At 39.4% G+C, this 27,643-nt stretch overlaps 2 protein-coding genes across 3 annotated transcripts in view; both read right to left on the reverse strand.

Moving 5' to 3' along the window:
* Nucleotides 1-926: 926 nt before the first annotated feature.
* Nucleotides 927-8,635, reverse strand: LOC114363334 (caveolin-3). Of its 2 annotated transcripts, XM_028319022.1 has the most exons (3): nt 8,203-8,635; nt 3,197-3,376; nt 927-1,236 (listed from the first exon to the last, which is right to left on the reverse strand). In XM_028319022.1, the coding sequence occupies exons 1-3, from the start codon at nt 8,275-8,277 to the stop codon at nt 1,048-1,050; spliced, it is 444 nt and encodes a 147-aa protein (XP_028174823.1). In that variant the 5' UTR covers nt 8,278-8,635; the 3' UTR covers nt 927-1,047. The 2 variants fall into 2 exon arrangements, 1 of the variants encoding a protein (XP_028174823.1); XR_003656769.1 differs by lacking the exons at nt 3,197-3,376; nt 8,203-8,635 and adding an exon at nt 3,002-3,151.
* Nucleotides 8,636-10,499: 1,864 nt separating this feature from the next.
* Nucleotides 10,500-27,643, reverse strand: part of LOC114363327 (uncharacterized) — a 44,413-nt gene continuing 27,269 nt past the window's right edge. Inside the window, exons 13-18 of the mRNA XM_028319016.1 lie at nt 20,112-20,257; nt 19,540-19,654; nt 17,152-17,274; nt 16,337-16,466; nt 13,775-13,940; nt 10,500-11,996 (exon numbers count right to left, since the gene is read on the reverse strand). Of these exons, the coding sequence (XP_028174817.1) occupies nt 11,876-11,996; nt 13,775-13,940; nt 16,337-16,466; nt 17,152-17,274; nt 19,540-19,654; nt 20,112-20,257 (801 nt within the window). The 3' untranslated portion in view covers nt 10,500-11,875. The remainder of the gene's footprint in view (nt 11,997-13,774; nt 13,941-16,336; nt 16,467-17,151; nt 17,275-19,539; nt 19,655-20,111; nt 20,258-27,643) is intronic.

Below are 27,643 nucleotides of genomic sequence, written 5' to 3' on the forward strand. Positions count from 1 at the left end.
CGACGAAAAAAGACGACGTCTAGTGACGTGAATCAGTGAATTTATGAAAAAGGTTTTCAATTACTCGATTTACCTTGATTAAATTTTGATTTTGATTTCCTGAAATAAAAACATTATTTGTTAATTCGCTACTTTTACAGCTTAAGATCTTTATAAGTGCAAACTTTTTAGATTTAAGTACTCCTAAAAAGTTAAAAGGTAGTTTGTGTAAAGTGAAAAGTCATTGCTAAATTACCCACTTCATTATTTTAACATGCAATAAAGTTAATAACACCCTATAATAAACTAAGCTTATGTTTTTGTTCGTAAGACATAGCTACCGTTTCGTGTTTTATCCTAATTACTAATATAATAATGGCGACACAGCTATGGCGTGTGCGGGGTCCATTTGCCGGGCAAGGGTTATTGGGGCACTCACCTTAATATTGCACTCAAAACAATCTGGCTGCTCGTTGACCTGAATATGTGGCTTCTTGACAGGTTTGGCTTGGCTTGGCTTATTAAACAGTTGATGGCTATGATAAGATCGGACGCGGGGGCTTGGAATAATTATTAAACAACTTATGTTGTTATTAAATAATACCAGTAATACTTGTAAAACAGATAACTTTAATTAAATACTTTTGTAATATAAAATTGCTGTAATTTTACTTATTTTAAATACTTTTTTATCATTAGTAGGTATACGCACATTAATATTATTAATATCATGTTTATTAATTTTTATACTGATTAAAACATATTATTGGTAATTTAATAGAATCTAATAAATATTATTGATAATTATGTATTATTAGTAATTATTTTAGTACTTGGTGCATAAAACGTTTCAAAATGTGAAATATTTAATATTTTAATTATTTTACTATAGATTTATAAAGGCACTTATAAGCATTTAACATATTTTTAATAATGTCTGTTTTAAATTCACACTTTAGTCTGTATTTAAATCCACATTTATTTCACTCATCGTTTATCATTTAAAAATCGATTGACTTTAAAATTGAACACAATCGAGTTCGTCCCATCACTAGAGGTGCGTTTACACTACACGACAAGGAGGTCGCGCTCCTCTGGCGCGTCCCGTCGCATGTTCACGCGGATATGTCTGCAAACATGGCCGACTGCTTCTGCTGCCGGCACCACCGTGGCGGCCATGCAAGACATGACCATGGTACGGAGAGACGCGAAGTAGATCTTCACGCAGCGAAGGCAGGGCGCCGTGCACCAGATTTGCTGAAAAAGAAGATGAAAAGCCAAAGTGACTGTTGTGATTTGAAAAAGTGTCGTTGGGATTTGAGTTAAGACTTAAGACCTACATTTTTGGAAACGTTCAATTTTACTGGGCAGGTGAGCAAAAAGCAAAAGTTTTGTTAACGTTAAGAGATGCAATATTGTTTCATTAATTATTTTGTCGTGGGTTTATTTAGTTTCCAGTTCAACTACCTTCATAAGTAAATAATTTTACGCATCGATTTATCTTTTAGTAAAAGAGATTTTTATTTAACTTGAGTGTAAGTTAAGTTTGAAAATAACTACTACCTACCATATTTTTTCCTTTCCGTTCAGTTCTTTATTAGATTTACCAAAAATACCTATTAATAAGTGTAGCGTGCCGCCATATTTAACATTGTCAGTTTACACTTGGCCAAACAATTCGGGACGGCACAAAGCAGTGCCAATTATTGTAATGGCCGAGGCTTCACGGCCGTCACAGTGACCGTAGCATGCGGCACGAACCGAAATGTGATCCTAAATAGTAATTACATACGGATTACGGTTCAACGACCCGCGGGTGGGGGTTTTATTACTGCTATTTGTAAAAATACCGCTGATTTGTCAAAATAATATTGCGGGTAATTAATACTTCTATTTTACAGGCGTACATCGTAGAGTATCTATCACAAGAGATATTAATTGTGGGCTCGTTGAATGGTGGTAGAAAAGTAATGCAGAAAGATGGAAAATTGCATCAAAGCAGGACGAAGTTCTGTCGTGGTGGAAACAGAAACGCCACACGCAGCTGGCGTGCTGTCTGGCTTCTGACGGAAGGTATAGCACCAGTTCCTGGCGTGCTGGAAGTAGATAACCTACACGGCTGCTCCTTCTTGGCAGAATAGATACGTACCCTCAAATGCAAGACAGGCGAAACCGCAGTCGAGGCAAAGGGAGGACGGCGAAGAAGGCTTAGCACCAATTCCTTTCGTGCTGGAGCAGAAGCACCAGCCCTGGAAGCAGGGCTGGTGCCTAAAAACTGTGGTTAAAACAGAATAGACACGTACCTCAAAAGCAAGGCAGGGGGAACCCGCAGCCAAGACACAGGGCGCAGGGAGGCGCGATGAGGACGGCGAGGAAGGTGTAGCACCAGTTCCGTGCGTGCTGGAAGCAGAGACCCTACAAAGCTGCTCCTTCTTGATATAGTAGATTACCTCAAATGCAAGACAGGCGAAGCCACAGCCAAGACACAGGGCGCAGGGAGGCGCGATGAGGACGGCGAGGAAGGTGTAGCACCAGTTCCGTGCGTGCTGGAGCAGAAGCACCAGCCCTACTCCCACTTAATACAGAATAGACACGTACCTACCTCGAAAGCAAGACAGGCGAAACCGCAGCCGAGGCAGAAGGCGCGATGAATTTTGCCAGGAAGGTGTAGCAAGGTGTAGCACCAGTTCTTGGCGACTGGAAGCAGATTTGCCACACGCCTGCTTTACTTACCTCGAAGGCAAGACAGGCGAAGCCGCAGCCAAGGCACAAGGCGCAGGGAGGCGCGATGAAGACGGCGAGGAAGGTGTAGCACCAGTTCCGTGCGTGCTGGAAGCAGAGACCCTACAAAGCTGCTCCCTCTTGGCATAGAGTAGCTACTTACCTCAAAAGCAAGGCAGGCGAAGCCGCAGCCGAGGCAAAGGGCCCAGAGAGGACGAGGAAGGTGTAGCATCAGTTCCTGGAGTGCTAACAGTAGATGAGCCTCACATCTGTTTTCTCTTGAAGAAGAGTAGCTGCTTACCTCAAACGCAAGGCAGGCAAAGCCGCAGCCAAGACACAGGGCGCAGGGAGGCGCGATGAGGACGGCGAGGAAGGTGTAGCACCAGTTTCTGGCGTGCTGGAAGCAGAGGTGCCACCTGGCTGCTTCCTCTTGATATAGAGTAGCTCAGATTTGCCACACGCCTGCTTTCTCTTGCCAGAGTACCTAGCTACTTACCTCAAACGCAAGGCAGGCAAAGCCGCAGCCAAGACACAGGGCGCAGGGAGGAGCGATGAGGACGGCGAGGAAGGTGTAGCACCAGTTCCTGGCGTGCTGGAAACAGAGCGCGCTGAGTCTCCACGCGCACTCTGGGCTACGCGCGCCTTCTGGCTCGCCTATGATGTCGTCCCACACTATCTGCGGACATGGTGAGTTCCTTGAGAATTATTTCATTTTATACTACTTGTTTTAGCTCTTTAGAAAACTGTACCCTGTTAATTGAACGCATTGGGGCTTTTCATTAATTTTCACTGTCCTATACTAAACTGAAGTGCTATAGTTTGTTTGGATTTTTAAACCCTACTTTGCTGATTTTGATTCTATCGTAAAATATTTAAAAAAATAACTTATTCTATCTGCAAATCTTTAACCCTTCGCCCTTTAACGCTTCGGGACATTAAAAGCTAGCCCAGCTGAGAAGAAGCAGTTACTACGTTTAAATATTTATTTTTATCTAAGTACTTAGTATGCCCCTATTAATAATTTCTATCGGACACACCATGTCAGCACGTTATATACTGACAATGGGAAATCGATGCACTATTCAGGCCAATGGCGTCCGTTATGTCATACTTTGTGTCATAGTTGAAGCAAAGGGAATGCCGACTGCTGTGTCAGTGTGTCAATGCCGATAGAACATAAAATAGAATAGGTACTTACAATAGAAATGGCTGTACTTGAACTTCAGACCAGAATTTTTGGTAAGAAAGGAACTCAACATAATGCCATAAATGATTGCGTTGTTTTTCATTAATATCAGTCGTCTTAACTACCCCATTATATGTAGACAATGTAATCCACGTCACAGATTAACGCCCGTATTCACAAACGATGCTTGCATAAGTGTTGCAGCAAATCGAACGCACAGCGTTGAATAGAGCTGTGTGATTGGTTCGCGTTTGACCCTGTGCGTCCACCCAGTGCGCACTGTGAGACCTCATAGTAATGTTTGTGAATACGGGCGTAAGTTTCTAGTAATGTTATTTGTACTAACTCGTTTCACAAACTATCGCGCCCTTTTATGTGGACGCACGTTAGAGAGGTGAAGCACTTTCAGACAATACGACTATGACATCCATTAATTGATTGGGTAGGAAGTGCAGTTAGGTTCGTTCTGCATTGGTAATTTTTTCTCTTCCCTCAATATTTGAACTAAAATTTTCCTCTCGCATTTCCATTCATTTACATTTTAACAAAAACTGACGTTTGAAAATCTCGCCTTTTCTAACCAGGGTTAACAAACCCCTCGAGTACTTAGAAAGAAAGCGTTTATGATCGCGTGACCGCTAGCCACCATGACATCACCTGATTATAGTCGCTACTACAATGGACCTAGGTATCCGATTTTCTGTCTAGATCTAAAAATCAGTTTACCTGCTTAAACAATGTGTTTGGTCACGCATTGGACAAACTTCAAAAGGGCTCGTATGGAGAAAATTCCTTTACTTGGCAGCTAGTTTGAATCTCGCTGGGGACAAATACTCTCATAAAACTCATTTGATTCTGCAAACATGCTTTAAAAAACCGGCCAAGTGCGAGTCGGGCTCGCACACCGAGGGTTCCGCCGTACAAACGTAGCGGTTTACAATTTATGACGTATTAAATCAAATTACTTACTTGATTCCGTTGCGAGTAGTGGCGAATTTCAAAATATGCGGTATGATTATTTTTTATTTATTTATTTTTCCTATATTTGCATTATAGGTAGGTACCTACCTCAGCGTTTTGAATTTTTGCGTTGATTTAGAATTTCTCACAGTTTAGAGGCAATTAGATTTAAGAAGTGTTTGATATGAATTTCAACTTTAATATCTCTACGCGTTCATGTGAAAAAGGGTAGGTAGTAAGTTTATAATTATTAAAAAAATATTTTATGTCATGTAAGCAAAAATAATATTTTAAATTTTATATAACTAACTTCAAATTTATCATTTTCGCAATTTTTCCTTTATCTGTACTATATAACGTTGCTTCGTGCCGAATTTCAAGATTCTGAGTTCACAGGAAGTACCTTGTAGGTTTTGATTCCCTAGCGTGTGACGGAAATTCGTCTAAGGTGTCGGTATAAACTGCTGTATCTTTTGATCGCGTTAACTTAGAAGTTTGATTTTTTTACTTCTTAAAGGGACAATAGATCTAGGTATTTGGTATAAATTTCAATTTGATACCTTTATTCGTTCGTGAGAAATAAGGTAGTAAGTTTCATTTTATTAAAATATTTTTATTATATTATATAACTAAAAAAATGTAATTTTCGCAATTTTTCCTATATTTGCATTATATGACAATGCTTTATGCCAAATTTCAAGATTCTGAGTTTACGGGAAGTATCCTGTAGGTTTTGATTCCTTTGCGAGTGTCGAAAATTTGTTGAAAATATCGACATAATCGGCTGTATCTTTTGATTGGCTTGGCTTAGAAGTTTGATATTTTCACAGCTTAAAGGGACAATAGACCTGAGTATTTCATGTGCTTGATACGTTCACGCGTTCTTGAGATAAAGGGTCTTGACAGACGGACGGACGGACAACAAAGTGATCCTATAAGGGTTCCGTTTTTTCCTTTTGAGGTACGGAACCCTAAAAAGCACTTATACGTCCCAGTATTAACCCTACCACTGCTTCAGGACAATAAATGGGCCAGTGTAGAGAAGAAGCAGCTACTTAAAAGCTCTATTAGTCTATAACTTGATTAGATAGTTGGAATAATTGATTTGTATACTTTACACTTTCCACAAGTAACTTCAGGTGTTAGGTAGTTATACAAGTTTGTAAAGATCAATGATAAACCCTGTCGGCCACGGCGTAGCCTATTGACCTCTAGATTGAAGCAGATTGTGGACGTCTTGGAATTGGGCGCCTAACCTTCAGTGGTGGACATCAGACTTTCAGTTTAATTGCAAAATAGAACTTGGGTCATTCCATTATCGCGGGTGCAAAACTTAGACGCCTGTTTTATTTTAACCTAATTAAATAATAAACATTTTCAATTAAATTAATCTATGAAAGACTACATTTTAATATGTTTACTTTATATTAATTAACAAAATCTCCAATATGACACTTTAAAAGCTAGGACAAAGGTTCAAATTGCCATCGCGGGTGCAACAAATTTGACTTTAGCTGTAGAAGCGCTGTAGTTCATACCTGGAATGCCTGAATGGCCTTTTAAAGAAAAGGCTTATAAGTATTTTTCATGAAACTTGACTGGATAAGAAATGAATTGGACGGGAGTTACGATAGCTTTTGTAATTAGTATTCGAGCATAGAAATCAAAAACGTTTATCAAGAAAAGCGGCTGACTTAACTTTCAGAAATGTGAATTACTTTTGTGTTATTTCATGCTCTATCGTAACTGGTATACTTTAAGAAATACAAGGGAACAAGTACAAGTTGATAAAGAGTTTCTTTTAGTATTTTTTTACTGTTATTGAAAATTACACTTCTAAAAATATACTTATAGCCTAAATGTACTTATTTCAGTAGACGTGTGCCTAAGTGAGCTTTGTATATGAAACAACTAAATGTAGAGCCTTATAAAGTATAGATTTCACAAAACTTCAACTGGTTTTATACTAGCAGTATTTACTATTTATTTTCTTGCCTGGCGTGCTAATTCGACTACATTGTTTCACATTGTTTGTACTTTGTAGTGTGGTGAAGTGCCGCGTGTAACTCCACCACGCACGCTAATGACTGCAAATACACAGCTCTCTGATTTATTTTTAGGATTGCCGCGGAAAAATAAAGAACTTTATATTTTTTGCATAGCTTTATGTGATTTTATTTTTGTTTTAAATGAAAATTTACTTTTTGTAAATAATTTTCTTTCCCTATCTAACCAAAAAGCGTGAAAAGCGCGCCCTTTTTTCAGGAAAATTCATAAAATTGCATACCCACTAGCTGCCAGGTAGGTTGTGGTAGTAGTGGGTGGGTAGCTAGCTTCTTTGTAACCTTGGTATTTTGGCTTTATGTCTCACCACCTACAATTTCCTATTTACTACATAAGGTAAAAAAATTGCTACAAATGTATTTGGTGTTTGTAGGCGTTCTGTAAACTACGAGTAATATCGATCTACATTATGACGCACGAAAGTTTTTTGCTTTTTATTAATCTTTCTCTAAACTGTTCTGTTCCATGTAATTATAATTTGATTTGCATAAGAGGGCTGTTAACTTTAACATTGAAGTGTTTTTAACCAAGCAACTTTGAAAGCAGTAATTAATAGCACGTAATCGTATGAAAATTACAGACCTGTTAAAATTATAGAACATTTCTCATTCTCATTTTGTTTCATCGAAAGTAAAAGGGTTATCTTTTGTCAACATTCAAGCAATGTTTCGTTAAAAGAGTTTATCATATGTCAGCATTCCAGCAATGTTTCCTGGATGGAGCACCAATGGAAGGTTACCCGTAAATTTATGTAAACACTTGACCTTTCCCCACTTCAGACGGTCGCGGTGGTTAAATGTAAATTCTATTTCGGTGCGAATTAGCATTGTACACATAAAAATCATTTATCACCGTCGCCCACTCAGTTTATGATGACGAGGGTGGGGTTTTCAGGACTTTTTGTTTTATAATAATTTCTAAACAAAGGCACATTATTTTGTTTGAGATAGAAGCAAGATAGAAGTAGAACAGACTGACCTTTTATTTATTCTACCTTCAATGTCTAACTATACCATACCTATACCATGTTTTGATTTTCTCTTAACTGTAACTGAGGCGTGAGCTGCGTCTAGTAGGATATTGGCTTTTTTTTAATGCTGGACAAGGCGTTGTTGTGGTGTTGTAAAAGATTTGTTGCCAAAAGTACAGTATGGGACAATTAATATGCTTTTATTGTGTCGCATAAGTGCATGGACTGTGGTCTCGAACCACTAACTTTCAGGCAGGCTAAATTTGCAAAAACAACCTCCTCCTACCTTTCAAACAAGGCTTAGGTGGTTGTTATTACTTACTTGTACATGTTGATTGAGATTATTCGGGTCTCTATCCTCCAGCGCTTCCCGCTCGCTCTCCGGCTTGGCCGCCATTTCTCTCGGCTTCGGCGGCGACAGTCGCTCAAACACCGGCTCCAACGGGACCACAGTTTCCGGCGGCGGCGTGGCCAACACCGGCGGGGTGGTCAACACCGGCGCGGTTGTCAATACCGGCGGCGCCGTCGGGGGTTTGTAGACCGGCGGCGCCGGTTCTGGGATCTCCGGTAACAGCTTGGCTTTGTACGCGCACGCTATGCACTGCCGAGACGAGGTCCTTGTGAGAGGGACGGCGGACCCGCCGGACCCTAAAGGCACGTCTTCAAATGCCACGGTCGGTGAGTGTGTTTGCTTCTTTAGAATAGTATTTGTTATAAAATAAGTTCAACTGTTTTCAATTTTGTTGTTCTTTATTTGCGTAAAAGTTTAGGCTTTGTGACGAGAAATTATTAAATCACTTGAATGGATTGTAAAGTTCGTATATTTTATTATTTTGATCTACTTCTGATTAGTTTGAATCTAATAATTATACTCCGTTTTGAAAATCAATACTGCTTTTTGCAGTTAATTAATAACGTATGTAAACTTAATAGCACACTACCACAACAATAAAACTAATTTATTCCAGCTAGAGCGTGTCCGATATGAAAGCTCGTACTAAACTGAACTTTCCCTCCAAAAGCTTTCTATTATTTTTCACGCATGCGCTTTGTTATCGAAAGAGTTTGTATGTTTCGTGTACATTGATCAGTTTTAGTGAAGTTTATAGCATAAATAGTTTGTTGAAGGAGCAGTGTAATGTGTTATTATGTTGTGTTCGTAGGATTTTTTATTATTAACGCTTTTCAGGAGCTTTCAGTAAGAGCGTTGACCGAAGTGGAAAAGTTCAGGCCTAATGGGCTTTTGATTATCGATGGGTAAACACCACGTTTACTTATGACTTTTCTTGCTCTACATTTTTGACAAGGAATGTACCTAATGTGTTTACATAACAAGACTAATGTGACTGGACATTTCATACGTCATTATTTATTCAACCGAAAATTATGCTTACTTTACCAAAGTTGTTGTCAAAATATAATTCGTAATCTAAGCGATTTTAGATGAAACTTAGTTAATTGTTTATTTCAAGCTTGTAAAATTATACACATTATCAAAAATACAAATGTTTATTACATGTTGAATAAACAATATCTTATGTACTATTTATATACATGCACCAATTCGTTATATTTATGTACACTTAGGCGTATAGTTTATATAAAACATGAATAACATGGGATATGCTTTGACGATTAATATTCGTGCTTTATACAGATATAATTTATACATGATTGAGCGACTATTTAATATTTCGTAAAAAGTTTCTTACAATGTATGCGTATATTGCACCTGTTATTATTGTAAAACAAATAATCATAACTTACTTATTGTTTGCATCAGTAAATGAGTATGTGTTTCAATTATTAACATTATTACTTTATTATTTGGCTGTCGAGTAAAGATTGACATTACATTATTTATTGTAATAAACCTATTGTTACACGCAGACAATGAAACTAATTTCTAAATGCGTCTTTGATATTCATAGGTAAAACCATAGCAGTTATAACCTTGCTTTTGTAATACTTGAAATGTGCCATCAACCCAAATTATTTGACAAAAATATGTCTGGAACTCTACGAATGGAGAAAGTTGGTAATTATTCGTTTAGTTAGAATCGTCGCCAAAAAAAGAATAGAGTAATGCCCGTTTTCACCATCAATCGCTAATTTTTAAGTGACCCCTATGTAAACAAAATTCCTGTTATTTGTTACCATAAGGGGTCACTTAAAAATTAGGGATTGATGGTGAAAACGGGCATAAGTGTCTTTTTCTGTGATGTGGATTTCGACACGCGTGCGTATCTAGTCCGCATGCGGGCGGCATTTTATTATTTCATGCACATTTTTCCAATACGCGGGCTACACGCACGCAAACAGCAGCGTGGTTATACGCACGCTACAAATTAGAGAGACCAGAATCCGCACGCGTTCTGAAATCCGCATCACAGGAAAAAGGCACTCATCATCATCATCATCACCATCTCAGCCATAGGACGTCCACTGCTGAAAATAGGCCTCCCCCAATGCTTTCCATGTTGCCCGGATGGTAGCGACCACTAAACGGCACTAAATACGCTTAAATATCCAACATTTCGATCTCGCGATATCTTTTCGAACACTATCTTTGCTTGGAAAATGACCTTTCATTTGTTTTATTTGTTCTATGAGTGATTGGTATAACCTGCGTTGGGCCAAACAAAAGTATTCATTAGCGATTGCGTGGTCAGGCTTGGCGTCGTTAACCCACTTGCCGCGCCTGGTCTTCCACACCCCTTCAGGGGTGCCAGTTTTATGACGATCATATTTCATGTCACAACAAAATATTTATGTATTTTTTACTCGTATCTATTGCTACTTAGTTATTTCGTACCTAGTGAATTAATTTAGTTTATGAAAGAGTTTTCAATTACATTGATATAAAGCAGTAAACAATCAAAAGCAGGCCTGCTGCAAATTTTGAAATTGATTAATGTAATTTACGTTTGGATTGGATTTGCAACCTTTTTCCATTAACATTATGATTTCGATTCGATTCGATATGTACTAAGGATTGGCACCCCTAGCATATAATTTACTGTGTAGAGGTATAAAAGTTATGATTGATCGGCCTGAAAGGTTACTCGCAGCCAAAAGGTAACAATATTAATCCTCCTGAATGTCTTCATTGTGTCGCTGTGAAATATTATTCGGAAATACTTTTCCACCTTCATAGGCGTTTCTTAAGAATCTAATAACATTCGGATACAATCAATACAGTTCGATAATACGTTATCTAAGTAATAGCACCTGATTTAATACGTATATTTCTAGTCTATATTAAAGCTTGAGTAATTATAATTATTACATTGGAAGACGAGAGCTATTGCATTGTTTATGATCGCTTAAGCTAAACTTGACTTATTACAAACGAATATACGTATTTTTACATTAAAACTTTACTCTAACTATACAGAAAACGACATTAAAGCACTTATCGGAGTCAAAATTAGCAACAAAAAATAAATTCACGAAAATTAATAATTAAATAGATCTAACTACGTCTAAGTTACATAAGATAATGTTAAATACAACTAACTCATTAAAAGTGGTGCCTACGAGTATATAAACAAACAAAACGAGCGACCGGAGCATTTACAGGTTGACTGACAGAACTGACCCAAATGTTGAGTGACAGGGCACGGGGCTAGCGTGACGACTGCAGGAAATCCTTTCGTTTTGCCCGCCTTCCCTCATCAACTTTCGGTTCAAATATGACCTGTTTCTAACCAAGTCTGCTAGTTTAAAAACTTTTTACTAAGTTTTGTTTTCAATTCTTATTTAGACAAATATGAACCCTTTAGAATTGAGCAATATGAGTACATACCCCAAGTGACATAACTATTGTTCAGTTGATGCAGTAGACAAATTCTTAACTATCTAACTCGAGCCAAGACAGTTCTGTGATGGATTTACTCATTGATAAATCTGTTCGACACTGAGTAAATACAGTTCACGTTTTTCTTTCGTCGCCATCGCGAATAATTCAGACGTCCTCACGCGTCGACAGTCGGTCAACGAATGGCGACGGTGGCCCGCGCCGGCCCGGACGGCCGAAGAGTGGGGACGATGGCGGGCTCCTCCGGCTCCTCTTTAGTTGACTCTCTGCTGATCCCGTGGGCGTGTGGAGGGTTACTTTAAATACAATTTTATAATTATTATAAAATGTCTCAAAGAATAGTACTTTTGATAGACTTATTTTGAAAAGGTCTAAAAAGGATTTGAGAAGCAAAATTTGAGTCATGCTCTGGAATAGAAAGAGGCGAGAGGGTCTAATTTATTTATTACAAAATTAAATGAGGATATTTTTAAAGTAAGATTACATCTAAGAATGTTTCAGGTTAGAAAGTTTCTAAAAGCTTTGGTTCTACTGGCGTTCTACATAAAAGCTTAAGGACTTAAGGGAATCAAGACCACTAGATATTTACATGGGCGGATTCAATAAATTTTATCATGTTACTGTAGATTTATACAAATTACAAAATTACCTTTTTGTTAATCATACCTTGGAATAAATTACTGGCTAAAATGGGCATTTTTCATTAGCATTGAGGAATTTTAATTATGCATCATTTTTGATGTCTGATACAAATTATTAGGTAAGGGTCCCATGCAAGGAGGAGGAATAGAATCCGCCCAAGGATCTTATCAAACCGGGGTCAAATAAGCACAAGCACTCACCGTATGCGTCGCAAGGCGTTAAGGGTTAAGCATAGCGCTACAAACCGCTATCTCACCACCTTGGGGAAATACATTCATGTTAATTAACATAATTAATATCAAACTAATTACGTCATGACCCCACTATGCGTTGTAGTGACGTTTTAAATGGAGAAAATCGCAATAAACCGGGGAACTTTTCTTTATTGTGCATAAACGCATAGTGTGGTCGTGACCTTTACTTTGCAGTCACATTCGCTGCCAGAAATGCCACTATTATAATTTGACTGCGGCTAGCAGATATTCATAAAAACCCATTCGTCAACCGTGGATACAAGCGATAAGTCGTAAAAAATCGACATATTACCTAATTTTAACATTCTCATGCGTTTTGGGAGAGTCTTGTCACCAAATAAGGAAGTCATGCAAAATCATCACCTGATGTACTAATCAGGTCATAGTTAGTTAACCGGCAACAGTGTTCAGTTCGTCTTGTATGTAAGCCATATTACAGGCATTTAAACAAATCTCAACATAGCTTACCCATAACCACTCCATGGCAATAGAAGTGACGGCAAGAGTGGAAGTGGCGTAAGAAACTCGGGCACAATATAAGTAGGAATACGTACCTACATTATTTTGAGAATGAGTATTGTGCAGCTTTGCTTGATATAGCTCTCATATTTACCATTAATTATAAGTTTATGACGGCTACTTTATGAAACTAGTTTGTGATCATTCTTAAACAAATTTGGCTTCTGGCGTTTTGCATTAAAATCACGCGCGAACTACTCACTAACTCGTAAAGAGAAGTAATATCATTCGATTATTTCTAGCCAATTCTGTAACAAAAGTATTATTGATATCTCATGGAGCATTGGAGCTCATGAAGTACTTTCGGAATCAGTAAACATAAACACTTTTTCAATATATTGTATAGTTTAGAAATAATTGAGTAAGATCACTTATCGTTTCCACCCTGTAGAATCAAAGTGGCTGAATTAGTTTACCTATCTATAGTCTGGTCTGCGAGCACGTAGAATTTTGTCCAATGACCCCAAGCTACCCATCCTTATCGCTCGCGCGTAATTATGTTGCTGTCGCGCTCGCACACTCACTGCGGGCGCCCGTCGCACAGTCGCGACAGCAATATAATTACGCGCGAGCGATAAGGATGGGTAGCTTGGGGTCATTGGACAAAATTCTACGTGCTCACAGACCGGGCTTTAGGTATACTGTAATCTTCAATGTACCTGATCTTAATAGGCTGTCGGAGGCTGAGCTCGGAGCCGGAGGTGGAGGGCGAGCGTGCGGCGAGCAGGCGCGGCGGGCGCGGCGTGCGCGGCGAGCGTCCGCGCGCGAACTCCAGCCGGTAGTTGTCCGAGCGCGGGCTGCCGCTGAACGCTTCTACTTCCACCGCTGAGGAGGAATTTAAGGTTAAAACGCATGTTCAATATTCTCAGTCAGTTATCTCTTCTCATCAGGACCTACGACCTCATGAAGATAGCTGCTGTCAGTGGTTGGATAAAAAAAATTGGAGATCGTGCTTTGTGGTTGTCTGCAAGTTCCTACAATAGTAGTTTACTGTAGGCTAAAACTTAGCATTGGATGCATTGGAGATGTGGTGCTAGAGACGCCTGCTAAAGATCCCGTGGACGGCATTTCGCACCAATGTATCCATCCTCAAAGAGCTTCATGTTAAAGACAGACTATCGTCAACTGTGCAACTACGAATACTGAAATTCTTTGGTCACGTCTCTAGAAATGAGAACTCGATGGAGAGACTGGTAGTTCAGGGCCAGGTGGAAGGCAGGAGAGCACGCGGTCGATCACCAACCCGCTGGATAGACGCCACCACGAAGGCCACTGAGTCCACCATGGTCCAATGTATTCGCGACGCCTCTAACCGTCAGAAATGGAAGCACATCGCCAGGAGAGCTACCCTCGGAGATAACATCACCCCACCATGTACCTCGTCAGCGCAACCACCACCACTCTGACAAGAGTGTCCGACTAAGAAGAAGAGAAAACTTTGCAGATATCTCATAAAGAACACTTGCACATCCCATAACTCTACCACTGTTTCGGGACGCTGATGTGGATCAGTGCTGAGAAGAAGCAGAGTAAGAAACTTCTCCGAGTTTCTTTTCTCAGTCTTTTATTTAACGATTTTATAAGATTATGTACTGGTGTGAACTACAAAGCTTGGAGCATCTTAATACATTTATTTCTTGGTCTGCTAACAGGTTAGAGTTCTGCTGATTTGGAATCTTAGATTAAAATCAAATGTTACATTGTCTACCTACAGTGCCAGAAACGTGGTGGTGACGTACAGTGGCGTATTTAGGGTTATTTACAAGGGGGCCAGGGTTTTAGGGTCAATTCCTTAATCAAACATCGACTCCACATCAACGAGTATTTTAAGCTATTGGCCATGTCCTACATAATATAATACAACCTGAATGTATTCCGGTCGCAAGGTCGCCGCCGCGTTTATGGGAGCGACGTGCTAATGTACTTCCGCCGCAACTATTGTGGCCAGTAACATGGCGAATACAACACTATATCAAATGATTGATTGCGTTTAGCACTGGTAATGTGATGGGTATGATAATTTGATCGGAGTAGGACCTAGGTAGAAAAAATGCGGGGATTTTGTGATATAAAATGGGATGTAGTTAGATATAAGGCCGAAAGCAGAAACTAGAGAGGCATCCCAGCAGTAAGCTAAGTTTTTTTTATAAGCTACTAAGTATAGGCGTTGGACATGTCTCAATCGAATCGACGGCTTCTCAGGCTACATTTCCACCAGAGATGTACGAGGATGCGTAGCGAGGGATGTGTTTGTAAAGAACCAATCAACCAATGGAATCGCTTCACTTACCTCGTCTCGGTAAAGGAATGCTACGCATCCTGGCACATCTCTGGTGGAAATGCAGTATTAATCTGGACTGAACCTGCCCAGTCCAGATTAGGCCATGCTATTGTATTGACTACGCCAGCTCTAACAAATGATCTACGGTGACGTGAACTAACAAGGACTGAATGATGGTAAAGTTTGTGAAGTAATCTATGGTATAGTGTCTTCCATGACGAATTTCTGTGGGAAAAGTGCTTTCCCTGGCTTTCTTCCATCGTTGTCGTCGTATTCTCGCTTTCTTTGGCCATATCATACTTGGAGACGACATCTGTTGAACGACTTTGTTGCAGTGGAAGATTGAAGGCAAGTCACCCGTGCGCTGGATTGGTGAGGTTAAAATCGCACTCAATGGTCCACTTTATGAGTGTACAAGAAGGCAATGTAGGAGGAATGGCGACGGATTGTATGACGACCACAACGACTCTGCCAAGAGTGCTACACTTTTCACTCTACACGAAGAAGAAGAAGCTATAGTAGTGTGATGAACTGACCGTTGTAGGCGGCGTGCGTGGACATGGGCATCCGCGCGCAGGCGGGCTCGCTCCCCGTGCGCTGGATACGGTTATGGTTACGGTTAAGTTGTGGACTGACGCGGAGCCCCAGTCGCGGTACACGCGCGCCTCGCTCCTCGTGCGCTAAGGTTACGGTTATGGTTACGGTTAAGTTGTGGACTGACGCGGAGCCCCAGTCGCGGTACACGCGCGCCTCGCTCCGTGCGCTGGTTACGGTTATGGTTACGGTAAAGTTGTGACTGACCGTTGTAGGCGGCGTGCGTGGACATGGGCATGCGCGCGCAGGCGGGCTCGCTCCCTGTGCGCTAAGGTTACGGTTATGGTTACGGTTAAGTTGTGGACTGACTGACGTGCGCTAAAGTTACGGTAAAGTTGTGACTGACCGTTGTAGGCGGCGTGCGTGGACATGGGCATCCGCGCGCAGGCGGGCGGGTGCGCGTGCGCGGAGCCCCAGTCGCGGTACACGCGCGCCTCGCTCTCCGTGCGCCACTCGCTCAGCTCCACGCAGCGGATCTGAGGACATAGGTTCTTATTAGATAGTTAATGATGTATTGTAATTGGCGGACTAAATAACGAGAGTTGTGACCAATCATATCCAAACTGAAGAGGAAAATAATGAAAGGTTAAAAATACACTTCTCTTGTCTCCTTTCTTCTCTGCTTCACGGGCTTACAAAATTGCGCAAACGCAGACACTTTGTGCCGAGTTGCTTCTAAAGCCCGGTCCGTGAGCACATAGAATTTTGTCCAATGACCCCTAGCTACCCATCCTTATCGCTCGCGCGTAATTATGTTGCTGTCGCGACTGTGCGAGTGGCACTTGCAGTGAGTGTTCGAGCGCGATAGCAACATAATTACGCGCGAGCAATAAGGATGGGTAGCTTGGGGTCATTGGACAAAATTCTACGTGCTCACGGACCAGACTATAGCATCAATCAACATTAGCATTACAACGACTCTGTTTGATGGTGTTCCGCGTCGGTAGTAAGAAGTAAACGTTTGCGTACTCCCTTATTCCGCCAAATTCTAGGTAGGTAGGTAGTTTCATAAGATTTCTGTCAAATGGATTTTGAATTACAGGCATTATTTTCAGCGACCCGAATAATCTTAGGGCCTATCAAATTATAATTCGACAAATAATGATTACCTACTGCTTATATTGACGATGTCACATTTGAAAAGAAATAACTCCAACTCACCGGCGTAGTGCTTTTGCTCCTGCCGCTGATCTCCGAGGACGCGTTGCTGTGTCCCTGCCGCCTCTCTCGCGGCCGCTCCAGCGCCGGCGAGTCTCTGCACGAGCCGTCGGGCTCGTCCCTCGTCTGTAAGCAAGGAAACAGTTCACTTTATGTTGGATTCTTAGTACCTACAGACACCAGTATATGAGACTATCGTTCGTTCGTTACAGTCGAATGACGTCCACTGCTGGACAAAATTTCCACAACGACCGGTCCTGCGAAAAAGGTCGATGGAGCGTACTATACTCGGAGTTTCCATGCGTGATCGAATCAGAAATGAGGAGATCCGCAGGAGAACCAAAGTAACTGACATAGCCCGCAGAATCGCTAAAATCGTGGCAGTGGGCGGGCACAAAGCTTGCAGAGCTGATGGCCGTTGGGACAGAAAAATTCTCGAGTGGCAACCACGAGCCGGAAGACGTAGTTTGGGTAGGCTCCCCACTAGGTGGACCAACGAACTGTTGAAGGTCGCGCGAGGTGCCTGGGCGGGCGGCGCAAGCCAAGACCGGTCGTTGTGTCTGTTGCAAAAGATGCTTTGAGTTTAGGTTTATATGCTGTAATCGGCACAAGGTTAAGGTACAAGACCGTCATTATACGAAAATGTGTTTTTTTAATAAAGTCATCTTACAATGTGTGCTGACAACAAAACTGGAAAAAGTAGGTTTTGTTTAGTGACACACAGTCTTCTAGTGGAAAATGATCGGTAAAGTTGTGACGGGCATGGGTTCACAAATAAAAGTTCATAAATATTAAGCCTCAAACAATAACACTACCTATGCCTAATTAAATATCGATTCATACTCATTGGATTATACCTACTTCAATTGACCTGTCAAGCAATTGGGTTTTAGTGTCAATATACAGGGTGTTTGGCGCATCGTGTGCCAAAATTATTTGGCGGATAGAATGGGTCATTTCCTATATTTTCAGCCCCCATAACACGTTCCATGCCAGGCGGCTACTTTTATATGATTTTTTTTAGTAATTTCACCAAAATACCCAAATCGTATCATTTAATTTCGATTTTAAAAAAACTACTAGGCATAGCCTCAAAGTAAATATTTTGTTTTTACGTGCATTGATGTAGGGTTGCATCAAATCTAAATTTACTGGCAAATATCATCTAGTTTTTTTTTAAATTCAGCTTTGAAGTTTTCCGAAAAGTTAAAAATGGACTGAACAATTAAGTTTACATGGCTATAATAAAAAAAATAAAAGAGATAGCGATCTTCGGATTTTATCAAAACTTTTCTAGTCTATCCCCATTCAAACGGTATACTAATCTTGTTTAAATAATAACAACAACTTCACAAATTCCTTAAATTAGTGCATTGACTCTACTCGGACTGATATTCAAATTTTGAATTTTGAACCTTTTTTTTACTTTATAATAAGTTCAAAGCAGGTAAAAACTTCAAAAAATATTTATTTTGAGGCTACACCTAGTAGTTTTTTTTAAATTGAAATTAAATGATGCGATTTGGGTATTTTGGTGAAATTACTAAAAATTAATATAAAAGTAGCCGCCTGGCATGGAATGTGTTATGGGGGCTTAAAATATAGGAAATGATCCATTCTATCCGCCAAATCATTTTGGCACACGATGCGCCAAACACCCTGTATTATCGTGGATCGTACCTCTTTTAATTTATTAGAGGAATGCTATAAATTATAGCTCCGAATACCCTTCGTCACTACCGAAGTGCGTTAACGAACGCGTGGGCACGCGCCGTACTTTAGTATTTATGTCAACATTAACATAAACAAATAATGCAATATTAACAGGCTACGTTACGGCCTGCCAATGACGCTTGAGGTGCATGTAGGTTATGTAATCACAAGCAAGGCTGAGGCGAATGATCTAAATCATCTAAGTGATTATACCGCGATGTTAATTGAGTTGGCATTGGTGGAATGTTACACTGCAAGTGTAATGTTCTGGTATTACTTATGTTACTTAATAACAATTAAAGAAACGAATTCGTGGCGCCACTTCAAACAAAGTTAGTGGAACCATTTATTGAAGAATTTAGACGCCTAAAACCAAATTCCTGAAAACCTGAAAGTAAAATTTTATGTTTCTTTGGAAGCACTTTGCTGAGCACATTTCAATTGAGTTGTCGTGTAGAATAAGAACCTGGAGGGTTCTTATTTTTATCTTTACAAACTCCTCTTTAGTCAAGTAGTTAGGGAATCTAATTTAGACAGTGCCTAAAAGTACATCAATTGATTGGTGATGGTGGTGTCTCTACCCAATTACAACTCCAACTTATCTTGTTACGCGGCACTGTGTGCGTGTGCTTGTAAATATTTACTGTTGTGTTAGTTATTAGCTATATTATATCTTACTTTGGTGTGATGCGTGGTGGTGGGCATGCTGGCGGCGCCGCTGCTGACGAGTCGCAGCTGTTGCCGAATGTTGGCCTTCTCCCTCGCGCGCTTGCGTTGGAACTCCTCTTCCACGCTGAAATAATGACCATTTCAGAGATTTTATTTTAAAAGTTGATAACTAAGCTGCAAGGCTAAACTCTTCATGTGTCTTTTGGGAATTAGATAGGGGGTGTTCCTGCAGTGGAGACTAAATGAGATTCTATCAATTTATTTTAAATTTTTCAAATAGAGACGACAGAACATGTCCTACATTTTTTAGCAAAATCGTTCGTATTATGCAGCAGCTTGACGTAACATACATTGACAATGCGTTGTCAGCTTCTTCCGCACCGTAGGCCGCTTGTCGCGCGGAGCGGTTGACGCGTGCAACAGTCTATTCGCTGGTATGCTCACCGTCTCATGGCATCCAGTTCAGTCCTGCGCTGTTGCTCCTTCAGGTCGGCCTCGTGGAGCACCTTCTCCGCTACAGCTGATGCGTGGGGCTTTTGACGAGCGTATTGTCTATTAAATAACATTCTTAGTATGCTCACCGTCTCATGGCCTCCAGCTCGGTCCTGCGCTGTTGCTCCTTGAGATCGGCCTCGCGGGACAGCTTCTCCGCTAGTTTTCTCCGCTCCAGCTGCCGCACCGTCGACTGGAACGTGAACCGCTTGCCGCGAGGAGCGTTTGACGTGCGCTGCGGAAGAAAGGTAACGGTCAAATAATGTGTAGGCTACATTATCAATTTGATGGTTGATTGTGTGACACTTGGGAATCGAAACCACCTTATAGCATACACCGAGCGTTTTACGTCAAAGGCTGAAGCAAGAAAATGAGGAAAACGTAGACAAACTTTTTAGGATAATTACCTACCCAACAGAAATCTTTAAAAATCTGTGTGGTTCCCGCGTAACGCATTATAAACGTGCTTCGTCTATCAATCGCACACTTCTTCCCAACTTAACGACATTCTGGTGAGAAAAAATCGGAATAGTAAGCAACAATACGAATATTAACCTAAAAATACCCAGCAAGTGCAGCGCACATGAGTCATTGTACTTTAACGCGATTTCAATATGATGGCCGGACAAAGACGTGATTTTCACACTTCACACAAAGGCCCAGCTGAGGTACAGCGGCGAAAGTAGACAATTGCATTAGGAATAAAGTTAGATGCAGTAGTATCCCTCCAAAAGGAAAAAATATCGAAATATAGCTCTAGAGTCTAGAGCTATACTTATTTCGATATTTTTTCCTTAGAAGAAGAGAAAAAGAATTAAAGAAATTATGGTACATTGTCTAGAGTCTAGACAATGTACCATAATTTCTTCTTTCTGTCTTCACTTATGGGTCTAGAAGCGATCACTTCACTGCCGATGTCTACTTATTTGATTTGCAATGGTAAGGAGTGGGCACTGTTGCATCTCTTAACTTTTCTTTTCAGATGCTGTTAGTAGACCTACCGCACACCCAACTCCACTATCTTTTCAAGTCTTATTACTGCGGAAAATTGTGTTAAGTTATTTTAGATACGAATAAGTTTGTGGTTAAACAGGTAGGTTCTCCTTTGTGCTACAACGCGCTATTTTGCTGGAAACCGGTCAGCGGATTTGGAGCGTGCGAACCAGATTTGTGATAAAACTAATTCGATTCGTGGACTGAAATGCTTACTAGAAATAGTGCAATAGTGCTGTCGATTTGGGGCATGTTTCAAGGATTTGAGATGACAGGACCATGGGGATTTGCATGCTGTTAATGGCTGCACGATTTAACTTGGCGCGAAACGAGCGCATTAATCATGGTTCTGAAATTGTATTGGTGACATAAATGGAGGAAATAACTATTTTGGAGGCGTATTGTTAGCATACTGTGCTAAAATAAGCGCTTTAAGGAGTAATTTACGCGCTATTATAACTGGTTTTTTGTGCGACTCTCTTCTGACTTCATCAAATTGATGTGTGTAGCGAAGGAAAGGTATCCAAATCTTAATCAGACAATAGCCTTGACTTGTGCCTGCTTAAAAATACTATAAACAACAACACGCCACAAACATCAACAGTTTTATCAAAATAAAGCATATTATGGTTTATAACATTTTGTGAGGAAGCCAGTGCGATAACGCGAGGATGTTATGGCTTCTGCACGATTAAGATCTGCATCCTCTGTTGCAAGCGACCTCTGACAGCGTTTCGGCTGAGTGACCTATTCGACGCACCGAGATATTAAAATGTTTGTTTACATCCTAAGATAAGAACGTAGCATAGTGGAAGCAGCACTTTGGCAGGAAGAAAATTATCAAAGTCATGAAATCCCCAAGCTCTCACATATTATGACTGCGTAACAAAATAATTGATTTGTCAAAATTTGTGTCTTGATTCCCGGGGTTTGAAGGGATAATAACGACATCTCAGGTCAGAAATAAGAAGTGGCACTAAGACCATTCTAACTTCTTATAAAAATTGGCAAAATCACAACCCATTGGCAACATTTACTGTAAAAGTAACTGACAAGCACGTTGACTGTGAAATTGCATTTTCATACCGTATTTTTAAGTTTATGGGAAATCCATATGAAAGTTAGACAAACAGGTTTTTATAAAAGCGTGAACATTAAAAACGTTAGTGTTGATCCGATTACAATCAGATATCACTTATCAGGACTATAACATGTATAATGGGCATTAATTGTTAATGAAACGGGCTCGAAGCAGATGGCCTCAAACGATATGTAAATAGTAAATCAATTAAAATGCATGCCGATCATGTTAGCTTTCAACACAAAATAAAGCCTGTGAGACGTGGCCCTAGTTTTGTATGGTTTTAGCCAACATTCTGCTGTTTGACAAACACTGTAATATTTGGTTTGGTTTGGAAATGCGATGCGTTTGCGCAGGTTGCGTATCAACATAGGAATTTGAGAGCTTGGCACCGACTTGAATCTTGGGAGTTTTTTCCATTCCCGTCTTTCTTAATAACCCATCTTAGCACATAAGAGTTCGTGCCCTGAGTAGTGGAGCGGTAGATACATGCAATTTTAAGTCCACCCTTACACATATTACGTGCATTTAAGTAAAATAAAATGAAGAGTAAGTAATATGCTTATGCATGCTCTTTAAACACTAGGTATTATACCACCACATAAATTATGTGCTGTACTGAGTAAACTGGATACCTTTGTGTCGTATTCTGTAAACAGTTCATGAATTTTTAACGACTTATTTGTTTGAAAACAACACGGGCCAGCCAGCCTTGAATATGTTGGGAAATAAAGGCTCGTTGTAAATATTTGTCATATTAAATCGACCTGTTTTGGGTGTATTTTAGTTATTTTCTTTAGTCCTTTTAAAGACATTAGGACGTTGCCTGTTTATTAAGTAGGGCCTTTTTAAAACAAATAATTGTCAGACTAATATTTGATTGATCTTTTGTCTTTAAAGTGTTGGCCTTAGCGAAGCAATGTTCATGTTAAAGTGTCCACATGAAAATGTTTATTGTCCGTCAGTATAAAACTAAGTAGGAAATATTCTTTTGATGTCAAATTGGTGTCGTCAGATAAAGGCCGAAACACTTGAAAATTCTCACAGAAATACCATCAACGCTGACAATGATGAGGAATGCCATACGATTTGGATCTTAAGCACGATAAGTACGTGTACCTGCTGTATTCAAAAGAAAAATATCGCACAAAACTCGAAAAACACAGGGCTATTGCTAGTAAAATATTAGGTAAACATTGATTGTAGCCGTTTCATGAAAATTCCTTTCGGGAAATGTATGATTTTCCCTGAATATATGGAATGTTTCGTTAATGTAAATTATGGATGCAAAGTATTAAACAAGTGCATACTGATTTGAGAAAAGAAATGTAGAGTCAAGTACTGGCAGATGACTACAAAAAGCAAAAACTTATGTATTTTGTAGAGCAACTGTCTTAGGAAATAATCAAATCATATAAACTTGATTTCTCTGTAAAAGTTTTCTTTAACATCTTATTTACATCCTGTATATTGTAAATAAGGTTTACTTGAGTCAAGCCAGCTCTGCATCAGGGACAAAGTACTCAGGTTCGAGTCTTGGCGTCACGTGCATCAAGATAGAGCACGCAAAATACATCTCGCTCGGGCACGCCCGGCTTTATTGGCGAGCCGTGATGTTGCCGGGAATGCGATCTAATGACAAGGAACTGCACATGTCCCATAATAAAGTTCTGATTTGCTGATAGTCACCGTAACTAAACAATAAAACAATTGGGTACCTACAACTGAAGTCATCAACGGAATTTATTAGCTATCGTAAGGAAATGATCAAGGAGTCAATTTTACGTTACAAGTATACAAATACGTAATCGTAAACTCTATGGTTTATTAAAGTATAGAGTTAAAGAGTTTACGAGGAGGATAATTGATAGATTCACTCAATAATATAAAATTTCGATTTAAAAGTCTTTTTCTACGAAAATGTGACGCAGTGATACTACTTTTTCCCGATTCTTTCTTGCTATGTTAGGTTTAAAGAACATTTATTTCTCATTAAAAACATTACAGTCACTTACATGAGAAATTAACAAATTTTATGTAGGTAGGTAGATAATTTACAAGTTGTCTAATAGCCAGAACAAGCAGATGTACTTCTGCGGGAACTTGTGTTCCCGTGCCACAAGGCAAAAGTAATTAACGGAGATCCGTGAAAATCTATCAAATCATCTCAAATTGGTATTGCCATCGCTACAAAATGGACAGTTACACGATTTACTCGTATAAAGTGAACTGTCGCCTGTCGTCTACAGTTGCCGGCAAATCGCAGTGGACATGCATTGTGAAAGTGGCACCGTAATATCATAACAATGCACTCGCCACCTGACTTCTATATGTAGACCCCACACAGTGTTACATATTGTTTGTTATTATGACATCAATTTGTTTTGAAATAATGTCTTGTAGTTTTTTAACTAATTCACCCAGAAGGTACATTGTTATGGCATATGCAAAAAGAAGATAAACAAGTGCATTCATATGATCGCAAAACATAATAATTAGTTCTCGTTAACTTGTAAACAAAAAATATGCGTCAGTCCCATGACCGCCAAATGTTTTGAAGGGTCAAAAAATAGTAGGTTATTTTAAGGACTGGGTACGAAGAACACAAACAACTACGCAAGTTGATATTTTTAAAACCCTAACCACGAGACTGTGACCAAAGAACGTTACCGGCTTTTAGTGACAAACTAAACTGTTCCTTAGTAGCAGTTTTTAATTGTATTCATTTTATTCTTCTCTCTTGTCGGCCGTTTGGTGTAGTGGTTCAGAACGGACTACTATGCCGAGAGGTCCTGGGTTCGATTCCCGGCCGGGCAGAAATTGAAATGATGAATTTTAATTTCTGTGATGGGTCTGGGTGTGACCTATGTATAATATGTATGTATTTAAATACAAAAAAAGTATATAAGTAGTACATCCGTTAAGCTAGCACCCATAACACAAGCATTAAGTTGCTTACTTTGGGTCTAGCTGGCGCTGTGTGAAATTGTCCAAAGATTTATTATTATTATTATTATTCTTGATCACGATCTCATAAAAAATATTATTTTCAAAACAATCTTGTTTCAACGCATCAAATCAAAATTCAATTTAATTCCTATGGCTCCACCAACACTGGTCGTGCCCCGCGCATCGCCCCGTGTCGCATGCGCTTGCGCAACCACATTAGCTTATAAACAAAGGTGATTTTTGTAATGCCACTTTGTGCCCCAATATTTTGCAAGCGGTCTTGATGCGACACACAATAGTAATCTAGGTTTATGAATTCGTTACATCTCCCAATAGCCATAATGCGTGAAATGATGATATTATTACTTTGTCGTTGTTATGAAAGATAGAATATATTTTTATTTTTGTGCTTTTTTCGCGCGATTTTGTAGACGATACTGTAAAAGAATATTCGTGAAAATTTTAAGAAGAATCCCCATTTGGTTTGAACTTTAGAAACACTTCATACCTAACAAACTTTAGAAAACTCCAAGTACCTGTTTTTATTGCGTGATTGAATTACTAATGAATGGGTAGGTAAACAAGCTGACACACACTCAAATTAATGACACGGTAGGCTTGAAACGCCATTTAGTAAGAAAGGAAGGCTCATCTACAGATGATTGCTTACTTCCGAAGACTTGGGAAATCACTACAACTCATTGCATTTTCATGTCTTCACCACAAGTAGCAGATGAAGCAAACCATTGCGAAATAACCTTTTTTAATTTCCATAACTTTGGTATTGATTCACAGTTTACAAAGCAAACTGTTTTCCAATACTGCTGGCTCACCGTATCGAAAAGTATCTGTTCAAACAAGACCAAGTTGCGCATATATGTGCGCCAGACACCTGAGCAAGCAGACTGTTTGCTTCTTTCCCAATGCTGTTCTGGGTCATACGGGTAACGGACATTTTGTCATTTTTGTACGAAATTATTGCCACAAAAAGAATCAGTCACACAAAGAACAATTTGCTGTTATCCTGTCGACTTTTCTTAATGTATCATCGTCCTTGCATACTTTTGATAGAGCCAAAAGCTAAACTGGACCAACGTTTGGAAAAGGCTCCAAGCTTGCCCTTGACTAAAAACAGCTTTAAAATTGTATTCATTTATTTATTTACACACACACACACATTTACTATTTTCACAGGCTAACCCAATATTGTAGTATTGGGTTGTTTTATGAAGTTATTCGTATTTAGGAACACACAGCGTTAGGTCAATCATACCAGCATGATCGTATGACTTAAACGTTCGACTCTCGCTCGTCACTTTGACATGCTTAATTTTACAAATTAAAAAATGATGTAGGTAAATATTTATGATGACTTAGTACTTAGGTAAATGTTTGGATATGGTGTCCTAGCTTCAATCGAATAGAGGGCACCCCGTGCCACTGGCACGTTTCTGTCATTGTGCTCCCATAAAGGAGCCCGTCCTTGTGCATTGTGCCATGATTGGATCGATGGCCAACTATTATGGGGCCGATATAAATATGAACTGCTAAGTATCTAAATACTACTAATATCATGGATAGGAACCTTATTGTTTTGTTTTCGTTTGATAGTGACACATCGGTGGAGAATGTGTTACGTATTCATTTTTATGGTGAAAATTGCAATACAATCGTCCATTATCATATAATAAGTGCTAAGAAAGAAAGAACAATTGTTACATTTTGAATTACTCAATTTGCATGAACTCTGGTATGTGCCAGACTCAGGCTACTCCAAAAGTACGTACCTACATTAAGTCCTACTTGGTATTTGATGTAGGTCCAGTCGATCAGACTTGATTGATTGATTTTATCATGGTGATTGAATCAGAAACGTATCGTTGTCTTTCTGCGAATTGAACGTTTTCAGTTGAATTTGATTTATCTTGGTATAAAATGTCATTCAAATTGGATTTTTTAAAGAGACACAAAAAGGTGTTTTTGGCCGATAAATGTGTGATCTTGACGTGCTACGAAACATACTGTCTGAAATAATTGCATAATGAGAAACAAAGTAAATTGTTTAATTCTATTGTATTATTATATTCTATATTTTATTTTATTTCATGGACGTGTATTAATTTAATGCCAATAATTATAACAGATACTTCGTTACTGTTTTCCTCTCAACAACAAGGTCATGTAGAACACAGAACACGTCAGTTTTCGAGGTTGATTATTTTATTGGCTCTAAATAATAGGACAAAAGGACAAAGCTATTGTTTATTCGTTATAATAAAAATTCTTACGCACCGCTTTTAATGGTATTTTAAGTTTAGCCATTATTAACGGACGTTGTATCTCAAAAGTTTGCTAGTTTTCAATTTCAACAAATTGTTCCGCGAGCCATGTGGATGACAATAAGCCAATTAATTGCGTTGAAATTTTTTACACCTATCTTATTTTATGTAAAGCCTTAGGTCATGTACTCGTATGTCCATATAACTGGGAAGACTACCTTTAGTTTAGAGCTCCTATATTTCGACTCCTCGGGGAACTATTTAATATTAATTTAGTTTTAATAGCTGTCAAGTTGTAGATGCAAAAGATGTAGCTACA

Source organism: Ostrinia furnacalis, unplaced genomic scaffold, assembly GCF_004193835.3.
Source record: "Ostrinia furnacalis isolate ACB-3 unplaced genomic scaffold, ASM419383v2 OfSCF7060, whole genome shotgun sequence".
Lineage (NCBI taxonomy): Eukaryota > Metazoa > Arthropoda > Insecta > Lepidoptera > Crambidae > Ostrinia > Ostrinia furnacalis.

Excerpts from the sequence above, each read along its gene's own strand:
- LOC114363334 (XM_028319022.1), bottom strand. The coding sequence starts at position 8,277 with ATGGCGGCCAAGCCGGAGAGCGAGCGGGAAGCGCTGGAGGATAGAGAC. Across the intron at positions 3,377-8,202 it reads ATCTCAATCAACATGTACAA|ATAGTGTGGGACGACATCAT; the intron begins GTAAGTAATAAC and ends CCATGTCCGCAG. Across the intron at positions 1,237-3,196 it reads TTGCCTGCCTTGCGTTTGAG|CAAATCTGGTGCACGGCGCC; the intron begins GTAAGTAGCTAG and ends CTTCTTTTTCAG.